Source organism: Chenopodium album, chromosome 21 (genome assembly GCF_948465745.1).
Source record: "Chenopodium album chromosome 21, dcCheAlbu1.1, whole genome shotgun sequence".
NCBI lineage: Eukaryota > Viridiplantae > Streptophyta > Magnoliopsida > Caryophyllales > Amaranthaceae > Chenopodium > Chenopodium album.
Window position 1 is genome coordinate 28,312,489 of NC_137854.1, and position 10,216 is coordinate 28,322,704.

Genomic DNA, 10,216 nt, shown 5'->3' on the forward strand with positions numbered 1-10,216 from the left:
GGGGGGTTGGAAGATACTTTGTAAGTCATTGAAAAGGGTCACATCGCCTTGGGGAGCGCATGTAATTGTTCAAATTGGAGAATTAGGAATGAATCAATGAATTCGTAGACCAGCAGAGTAGTAATGGTGATGTGAGGAAGACAGAGTGAAGTAATGAGGGAAGATAGAAAAGAGAAAGTAGAGGGGGTAAATTCGAGGGAAAAAGTGGGCAAAATAAAGGGGGGGGGGGGTGACCGGAACACGTGCTACGTGTAGGTCAACGCCTAAAACCAAGTCAAAGGACGGAAACCAGGGTAAGGTGTTTAATCGCAAAAAAAAAAAAACGGTACTAGGTGTGCTTTTACAAAAACAATAATTTATAAGGTGTTTTTTTTTACATAAAAAGTTGTTATAAAAGGTGATTTTTTACAAATTTTCCTATAAAAAATATAGTTACATGAGAGTCTTATTAGATTTGTCTTCAATTGTCCCTTTCTTTTATTAATAATACGGAGTATTTACAAAGCCGAATTAAAGATATACTCTCTCCATTTTTAATACTTGCTCCATTTCTCCAGCACGGAGTTTTAGGAGAAATTGGAGAAAGTAATAAAATATGGAGGTAGTGGGGTGTGTGGAAGAATAAAAAATTGTATAAAGTAAAAGTAGTGGAGAGTATTAGAGGAGAGAGAATATGAAATTAAAAAAATATGATTGATGTTGGGTCCACTAGATGAGAGAAATTAATTAAATATTGTAAAAACTTTCCAAATAAGGAAATGGGGCAAGTATTTAAAAATGACCGGAAAAGGAAAGTGGAGTAAGTATTTAAAAACGGAGGGAGTAAATGTCTAAAGGTTTGCGTTGGCAACTTCATTCCCAAGCATGAAAAACGTGCAATTAAAAAAAGAATCAAGGAAGTAATTTCGAGCGACAATTAGCCCAAATAATCTAAAATTTTCCAACAAAGTACTCGTTGATGACTAGAATAAATCGTATTTCTAGCCTTTTAGGGGAATCCACAAAATTCTTTGATTTCAGTATTCGTTCCGATTTTGTTATGGTGTCATTCCAAAATGCCAAGCTATCAACTTCTTAGTTCTAGTAAAATCTATGTATTGTAGTGTCTATTACGGAGTATGTTTTAATTTATTACTAATACAAAAGTGTACAATCTATCTATCTATAACTATAACTAAAATAGAAACCACTGACATCATCCTTCTCCAAAGCTGTATACATGTCACTTTTTTATGAAATTTTTTCCCGCCTACATGCATTGATGACATCATCGCTATTTTTATATTTTTTATTTTAAAGCTAAGCTACTTCCTTAAATTGTTTTGAAATTTGAAAATTAGATTATAAATATTGACTACAACTATTTAAAAAAAAAAAATCAAATACGGAGTAGATGATTCTACATACTATTGTATAATTGTTGAAATTTGCTAATCATAGGAAATCAGCCTCTTTTTTTTTTTTTTTTTTGGTTCCTAAATAAACAGAAAAAGTTGATTGTTCTCAATATAACTAAAGATTATATATTTTGATAAAGCTGTGCATTGCACGGGACTAACCTAGTACAATATACTAAAGTAATCACCGGAGCGACACTTGGCATGATTTTGTGAAAAAATTTCCCTCCAAAACGCTCTACTTTTTTTTTTTTTTTTTTTTTTTTTGTAAAAAAAAATTATATTAAAAAAATTTTAAAATTCCTTTAATAAATTCTTTAAAGGATTAATAAATTCAAATTTCAAAAAAAAAAATTAAATTAAAATTTAAAAAAAATTAAGTGTTACAAAAGTAATTTAATTTTTTTTTTGAATCAAAAAAGTAATTTAATTTTAATTAACTCTATTACAATTAACTATTATTATTAATAAATTATAATTTATAAATCCGTGCATTGTACGGGCCCAAAAACTAGTTATAATATTATCTCATAACAACATGATGTTCACTTATTATTGATAAATATTACTGTTTTAAACATATTAACATTCAACCAATTATCAAAAAAAAAATTAATCAAAAAATAAAAAAAAATAAAAGCACCAAGTTTATGTTAAAGTTAGTGCTTCAAAGTTGGTTAATTAGATATTTAGTTTTAATATTGTTTTTACTTAGTCAAACTAGTAAGTTAGTTTTTATTATTATTCAGTTTCTAATATTTTTACTAAGTCAAATTAGGAAGTTTAGTAGAGTCATAGTGGGCTAAACTCATGGGGCACTCACTATAAGCAACTACCCATGTAAATAGGAAGTTGATCCCACGTAAATTAGCTATGCATGTTTCCTTTGTATGCCTATATAATAGGTTGCTATTAGTTGTTTTATTTGAATGAGAAAAGCAGTAGCATTTATCAACTTTTCTTCTTTTATTTTGCTTTCTTATTTCCAACAAATTGGTATCAAGAGCCAAGTGATCCTTAGGGCTTGTGAGGTTAAAAAATCGTGAGAGTTCTAATGTCTACCCCAAACAATTTTTCACTTTCCATTCCCACATTCAAAGGGGATAATTATAGTACATGGGCTATTAAAATGAAATCATATTTGAAAGCCATGAGTTTATGGGAAGCAATTGAGAGTGATGTGTATCCAATTCCTCTTTCACAAAATCCAACCGTAGCCCAAACCAAAAAAATATGATGAGGATATGGCAAAAATTGCAAAGGCACTTTCGTGTCTACATTCGGCGGTGTCGGATGAAATCTTCACAACTATTATGGGTTGTGATACTCCTAAAGAAGCATGGGAAAAAATTAAGGAGGAGTATGAAGGAAACCATCAAACCAAACTCATGCAAATTTTGAACCTTAAAAGAGAGTTTGAAATGATGGGGATGAAAGGTAGTGAAGGTGTCAAGGAATACGGGAGTCGGCTAATGTCCATTGCAAATCAAATCAAATTACTTGGTGGAGAATTTGACAATCAAAGAGTAGTGGACAAACTTCTTGTTAGTCTTCCGGAAAGGTATGAAACTAAACTTTCTTCAATTGAAGATACTAAAGATTTTTCAAAGTTGACAGTTTCGGAGTTGATAAATTCACTACATGCGGTGGATCAAAGGAGGTCCATGAGAAATGAAGATGGTGAAAACAAGAATGAAAAAGCATTTCTAACAAGGTCTCCTTATCAAAAGGGGAAAGGCAAGTCCCTCCAATGCAACATTTGCCACAAAATAGGTCACGAGGAAAAAGATTGTTGGCATAAGGGGAAACCTAAGTGTTTTAATTGTCAAAAATTTGGGCACATGGCAAGAAATTGTAAGTCCAAAAATGAAGAGCAAGAGAACATGGCACAAGTGGCTGTGGAAGAGAACCTATTTTAGAGTTGTGGGTGAGAAGTGCACCATGGAGGAAAGTACTCCAAAATTTGAAAATTTGAAGAGTATGTTGGTGAGATGTGCATCAACAAGTAAACATTGATGGTTGGTGATAATGTGCATCAATAACATTTGTGTAGGTGATGAGAAGTGCATCATGGATGAAGAGAAGTGCTTCATTAATTTATTTTTATCAAACTTTGAAGTAAAGGGGTGTGTTAAAGTTAGTGCTTCAAAGTTGGTTAATTAGATATTTAGTTTTAATATTGTTTTTACTTGGTCAAACTAGTAAGTTAGTTTTTATTATTATTCAGTTTCTAATATTTTTACTAAGTCAAATTAGGAAGTTTAGTAGAGTCATAGTGGGCTAAACTCATGGGGCACTCACTATAAGCAACTACCCATGTAAATAGGAAGTTGATCCCACGTAAATTAGCTGTGCATGTTTCCTTTGTATGCCTATATAATAGGTTGCTATTAGTTGTTTTATTTGAATGAGAAAAGCAGTAGCATTTATCAACTTTTCTTCTTTTATTTTGCTTTCTTATTTCCAACAGTTTATCAATTATCTCAAACAACGATATGAACTCTAATGAAAAGCTGCCAATACAAAGAAGTTGAACTCAACGTGGGAGTGCTCCATTATGACTGTACAATGATTCATCCCTATAAAAATGTCGAATATTCCGTTGATCAAATGTTCCTGAACTTCCTCCTGAATCAATGTAAGGATTCAAACCAGCCATCTCTAATATGTCCTCAAGCTGTTTCACCACCTCTCCCATGTCAGGCCGATTAGCACCCGATTCTTCCACGCACCTCAATGCCAAATCGACATACTTCTCAATGCCTTTCAGTGAAGTGCTGAATATAATACCTGAGTCGACAACTTCATGAAGACCGTATAGATCCTGTCTTCTGTCAATGACATTCTTTACTTCACTTACGACGTATTTTCCTCTAACTAGTGGTGATTTTCCTGTTATCACCTCGAGCATTAGTACTCCAAAACTGTATACATCACTCTTCTCGTTCAGCTTTTGAGTATAGTAATATTCGGGATCCAAGTATCCCTGCACATTAAATAAACCTTCAAACTTGCTAGACAATGTATTTCTTAGTGGCTTAATGTTATTATTTAATAGGTAGATTGGCTTATCATGTCAACAAGCCCCTATAATAAACTCAAAGAGCGACGACAAATTCATAAGGTGTAAACGTACCATTGTCCCTTTCACTTCAGTGGTGATATGACTCTTTCCAACATCAATCAGAGGCTTGGACAGACCAAAATCAGAAACTTTTGCATTCAAGTTTTCATCAAGAAGGATGTTGTTCGACTTGATGTCTCTGTGTACAATTGGCGGGTTGGCTAGTTGATGCAAGTAAGATAAACCCCTTGCTGTCCCAAGAGCTACATTGATTCTCCTCTTCCAATCTAGTCGTACTCCCGACTTTCCTGCATTATGCAGTGTACACACAAAACTATCAGAGCCAAAGGAAAGCAAAATTTTCAGATGTGTTTGCAGGCAGGCAGGCATTTCCTTCAATTTCTCTATTACAACCCTCAACATAAATAAATTTTTGATGAAATGATTTAGCTAGGCCTTTGTTAAAAGGTGTTAGTTGAGATTGAAATTTGATGTTTAAAAATTGAAACCCCTGAGGGTATGAATTTGTGTTTTAGAAGATGCAAATAGAGACTATATGTACTGAAAAAGTAATATTTGCATACTGTCATGTTTATAATTCCGTCTGACACGAAAGTGTTATTGTAGTAAGCAAGAACAATTCAACAAAAATGGCAAACGATTTGCAGAAATTGTAGAGAATAGAGAAAAATGGTGCACTAGATTTAAGTACCTGATAAACTCTCTTTCAGGTTGCCATTTGGAACATACTCATAGACTAGTATTAGCTCTCCTTTTTCTATACAGAAACCCAACAGCCGGACAAGGTTTGTATGATGAACTCGCGTTAGAAGCTCTATTTCAGCTCTGAATTGATTACCACCATGCCTTGATTCATGATTTGCTCTTTTTACTGCAACTAACTGTCCATCTACAAGCATTCCTCTATATACCTATATATAAACATTGTATACCATAAAATAAATAATTCAAAATGAAAACTAAAAAAATTACTATTCCAATATTGTGCCTACATATATCATACTAATATCTAATTTTATTATTTATTTTTTTTAAGGTGTTAAGTCCAACAGAAATCCTGTGATTTGTACATATTTTTCTATAAAATAAGATCATATGATGGCCTGAAATCAGTCATTCATAAATGGTATTAAACCAAGGATGCATCACCGCATTGTGATTACTTTGTAAAGGTTTCGCTGTCAGGTACACATGGTGTAGATACATAAATTCTTAATGGGACGGAGGGAGTGTGACATTCAGAATTGGTGTAAATTAATTAGTATTACATAGTTGTAATTTACCTTCCCGAAGGCTCCTGACCCAATGTCATTTGCTGCTGCAAAATTATCAGTGATCTTTTTTACCTCATCCAGTGTAAACAACCTCGATCCTGACAGTTGTAATGGGCTAGTGTTGATTCCAGGTGATGTCCAAGGTGAGACTGGTGTAATACCTACAAGTTATAAATCAATGTCAAAACATTTTAATAGTTTGAACAAATGATATTCACTTTTCTCTTGTATCTGATTTCCAAAGAAGACAGTCCTAAAAAGTGTCTTAGTCTTCCATTTGGGCAGCTAAAGTAGTGTCTTGATCCGTGTAAGGAGAAGTGGAGAATTATCAGATTCTGCCAAAAGGCGCAGAATCAATAAAAATTTTACGGATACTTGTAGGAAATAAAAAAACTCTAATGTACGATATAAACTTGATTCATGTTTATAATGGAACCCTTTAATGCAAGAATTAAGCTCAAGAATTAACACAGCAAGGCAGAGCATCATAGAGCCAGAGGATATAATCTGCAAAGGATAAATGTGCTAGACTACGTATATAATATCTATATATATGTTTTGTAACTATTGCCTTAGCATATATAAGATGTTTACAGGTTCTATACCTTAACCAATGCATGAAAACATCACGGATCGCAAAGCATTTTTTGATTAAGGTTATAATCAGCTAAAAAAGCTAAGTATGGTAAGTATAATCAGAAACAAGCTCATATAATCAGAAACAAGCTAAGTATGCTACTATCTATTATAGAAACTATAAGAGAAGCTTGACGTTAAACTCTAAGCAACTGCTAATCTTAGGCCCTAGAATACAAAATGAAAGAATGATACAAATTACAAAGGTTAGCTAAAAAAGGAAAACTTATTAAGTTGAATGGACGAGATGAGAAATCACCTAAGGGATAAGTTGGCTCTTCAGATTTTGCAGGTCTCTTCCGACAGTAACAAATGGTAATTCCTGCACACAGTAATATTAGCAGGCTTAAGGAACCTCCGGCAGCAATTCCAATGATAGCAGCCATACTGAGAGCCTTCTTTTGTCCGGATGCAGGTTCATCTAGAGTTGGACAAAATGGTGAATATTATGAAGGAAATAGATAGCGAAATACAGAAAAGAAATGTGTATTTACCTGCAAAGATTGTATATTCATTAGCTGTAAAATAGCATGTTCCATATATTGGCGGTGGCTTGAATGTTTGGTTGCTAAGTAAAAAGCCTAAAACAGAAATGGCTGTCCTATTGAACCGACCTTGATCTAGGGGAAATATTTGCAATGTGATTCCAAGGTAATTAGATGTATCTCTACTTATATTACTGAGGGAAACTGAATCAACGGGAAGTTTAAAAGAGTGAAAAGTATCCATTAGTTTTTGCTCCAAAGCTGTATAGTAACTGAAGTTTTGCAAGTTTGAAAAGTGCGGGGCTCTGAATACAAAATTTCCAGTGTATGGATTAGAACACTTGCAATTAGGACTTGAAAATTCATTTGCATTACAAGCAACGGGGGCACAGTTCTGAGGTGTAGTATATGAGGGTTTCGACTCTTGAGTGATTCCACAGTAACTCTGAAGGTCAGCTGTTTCATCACAAACTGGGTTTTCAACAAGACTGCAAAAGTTAAGAAAATCTGTGAGACAAAAGATATCCAATGAGCATTGAAAGGGACTAGTATATTATTCAATAAGAATATCTTAATTTGAAAGTAATTCCTTACTTGTTTGCATAAAAATCTATATATTTGTCCCCCCCCCCCCCCCCCCCCCCCCCCCCCCCCCAACCTCCTGTTTCTTCTAGGGAACGGGAAAAATTTAAGCCCCAACAAGGAAATCATAGTAGTTACTTGGAGACTATCATTGGATTCCAAAGCTTACATTAGTTGGAAACTGTTATCTCCAGGTCTATGAGTGAAAGCAGAAATATTGTTGTTTTGCATGTCAATGATCCGAAGTTCTGTGCTATGAGCTGCACCAATGTCCAACCTGCCATCTAGGCTATTCTTCTTCAAAAACCTAGATAAACATGGAAAAATAGTAAGTAATGTGTCCCTTGATGTCCAAAAAAATCTGGTTCCAGGTAATTAAATTTTCTTTCATGTCATTTAGATCTTCTCTTTTGTAACATCACATTGAGTGCAAGACGAAAACAATAATCAAATACTAGTAGCAAATATTGCTCTATCGTAAAACATGAGTCAGGGACTGAAAGTCTGACAATGATACTTACACTTGCTGCAAGTGAGGAAGGCTGAATAAAGTATCAGGAACCATGCCTTGAATTTGAGTTCCTTCCATTATTCTGAGAAAAGGAACCATAAAGTACTTAATAAGAAACAAATGTGATAACTTTGAGCTACGACATAGGAGAGCATCAGTGCAGCTGATTTTCTGTTGCAGAAGGTTTTTAGTTTCCTTTTGAACTGAATTATTGGTAGATTTAACCTAAGCTAGAAGCCTGATTTTCAGTAAACACAAAAAGATATCATCCAATTCAAACAAACAGCTAAGGCGAAGCAGTTTTAATTGAGATAAAATTAATACAAATCTGTTAACGAAGACACTGCACTGATCCATGAAGGGAAGTCCGAGGCTTCAAAACTATTGTTGCTTATATCCCTGCACACAAAATATTCACAGAACATTATTTTTGAGAATGTAATGTAACATTGAAGTATGCACGATTTCATACTTACAAGTAATTCAGAGAATTCATGCCGGTAAGGTTTGGCATAGGGCCTGTCAACTGGTTGTTAGAAAGTAGCCTGAAAGTAATTAAAATCCCCCAAAAAATATTACTCGTTTTGGAGAAAACTAATATTGCACAGAAAGGGAGTCCATGCTTTCATTTTACTTACAAATCAGTAACACTAGTAAGATTGCTAATGTTTGAAGGGACAGACCCACTGACAGAATTCCAGTCAAGCCGTCTGTTGAACAACGAAGTCAATAAATAAACATATTACTTGATGGTTACTAAGCAAAGACACGCCATTATTTTTCCAATCACCTGTTTTTCTAAATGAAATTCTTTGGAATTAAAGAGGAGGATAGGATGCTTACACCACCTCCAATGTTTTAACTAGACCTAGTGTTGACGGGATGCTGCCAGTAAGCTGATTGTTATCCAAAAGTCTGCCAGCCAAAAATATTTGTTAAACACTTGACACGAATCGTAAAATACCCTGCTTCAACATGGCTCATAGTAAAATTTACAGATAAACCATTCATTCTATCAAGAACTAATTTGGGATGATCAGTGAGGGTAGATGAAGAAAGTCATCAGACGAATATCTTAGAATCTCGAGTAGTACTTACAAATGAAGGATAGTCATATTTTCGTGAAGCAATTGAGGGGGAACAGAACCTGAGAGTTGGTTTCTTCCAAAGTGGCTGATCAACAAATAGTTCCCCAAACAAGATCAATAAAAGAAAATTTACTAACAATTTCAATGGTGAAACGACAATGGAACCTCAAAGCTATCAAACATACAAATGTTTAGTATTGACCAGCATGTCCAAACCAGGTGTAGTCCCATTGGAAATGGGTAAAGTTCCAGTAAGCTTGTTTTCACCTAAATCCAGCCAATAGAGTTTAGAAAGATTGCCGATTGAATTTGGTATTCTCCCACTGAAGCTATTAGAATTCATATATCTGCACGAAACAACAGCATGCAGATGAAGAAAATTACTAACTCTGAAGGATACAGCCATAGACAAAAAGAGGGTATCATCATAATTATCATTATAGAAACTCGGAATCAAAGCTTAGTCCATCAAATACTATGTTAAGATATCAAGACAGCATAAAAGCAACATATTCTATGTAATTAAACAAAACTTTTAGAAATAAAAAAATCTTACAAGAATCTCAGCTGTGACAGAGAGCCTATAGTATCTGGAAGTTGTCCATTGAAATTGCAGCCAACCAAGATCCTAATGACAAGAGTAAAGTGAATGTTTCACAACAGATTATATATCTTCTAAGTTACGTAGAGCTAATTTTGTCCCGAATTAAAATTCTTACAGGTTTGTGAGCTTTGTTAATTTCCCAATTGCTGAAGGGAGAGGTCCTGACAATCCTTTATTATAAGACAAGTCTCTACATCAAAGAAACAAACAATCAGATAACCCTCAGTTTGATGAGTTTATTTAATCAGACAAGTTAGCCAAGAATAAGGTTCAGAATCAATTGACAATTGTAGTAGTCTAGTACACAATATTCTGAATAAAAAGGTAAGGTATGCAACAGAGAACCGAAAATACATCAGTTATAAGACTGAAAACTCTGTACAAAGACAAACAAAGAGACATCAACTGTAAGTGGTTGCTATTTAGCTCAAAATATCATTCATAGTTCATTTAAGAATCATACAGTATTTGTAGTTCGGTTAATTCCTGGATATCACCTGAAAGTCTGCCTTCCAACTTCATGCTTGCTAATGTTCTGAGCCAAAAAAAAAAAA

At 34.1% G+C, this 10,216-nt stretch overlaps 2 protein-coding genes across 2 annotated transcripts; one reads left to right on the forward strand and one right to left on the reverse strand.

Annotated features, from left to right (window-relative positions):
* Nucleotides 1–2,641: 2,641 nt before the first annotated feature.
* Nucleotides 2,642–3,316, forward strand: LOC145600601 (uncharacterized). Its single transcript, XM_081656489.1, has one exon. The coding sequence runs from the start codon at nt 2,642–2,644 to the stop codon at nt 3,314–3,316; it is 675 nt and encodes a 224-aa protein (XP_081512615.1).
* A 496-nt stretch (nt 3,317–3,812) lies between these two features.
* On the reverse strand, nt 3,813–10,184 carry LOC145601012 (leucine-rich repeat receptor protein kinase HPCA1-like). The gene is made up of 17 exons (XM_081656913.1): nt 10,126–10,184; nt 9,778–9,852; nt 9,615–9,686; nt 9,244–9,405; nt 9,069–9,143; nt 8,814–8,885; nt 8,609–8,680; nt 8,447–8,515; nt 8,295–8,369; nt 7,981–8,052; nt 7,629–7,766; nt 6,887–7,365; nt 6,652–6,813; nt 5,766–5,905; nt 5,174–5,393; nt 4,534–4,769; nt 3,813–4,383 (listed from the first exon to the last, which is right to left on the reverse strand). The coding sequence occupies exons 1-17, from the start codon at nt 10,182–10,184 to the stop codon at nt 3,934–3,936; spliced, it is 2,628 nt and encodes an 875-aa protein (XP_081513039.1). The 3' UTR covers nt 3,813–3,933.
* Between the last annotated feature and the right edge of the window lie 32 nt (nt 10,185–10,216).

What these genes read in the sequence shown, in the direction of transcription:
- LOC145601012 (XM_081656913.1), bottom strand. Translation starts at nt 10,184, where the DNA reads ATGAAGTTGGAAGGCAGACTTTCAGGTGATATCCAGGAATTAACCGAA. An exon ending in AATATGACTATCCTTCATTT is followed by an intron (nt 8,886 to 9,068) that starts GTAAGTACTACT and finishes TTTGGCTGGCAG; the next exon opens with ACTTTTGGATAACAATCAGC. An exon ending in CCTGAAAGAGAGTTTATCAG is followed by an intron (nt 4,770 to 5,173) that starts GTACTTAAATCT and finishes TGCATAATGCAG; the next exon opens with GAAAGTCGGGAGTACGACTA.
- LOC145600601 (XM_081656489.1), top strand. Translation starts at nt 2,642, where the DNA reads ATGGCAAAAATTGCAAAGGCACTTTCGTGTCTACATTCGGCGGTGTCG.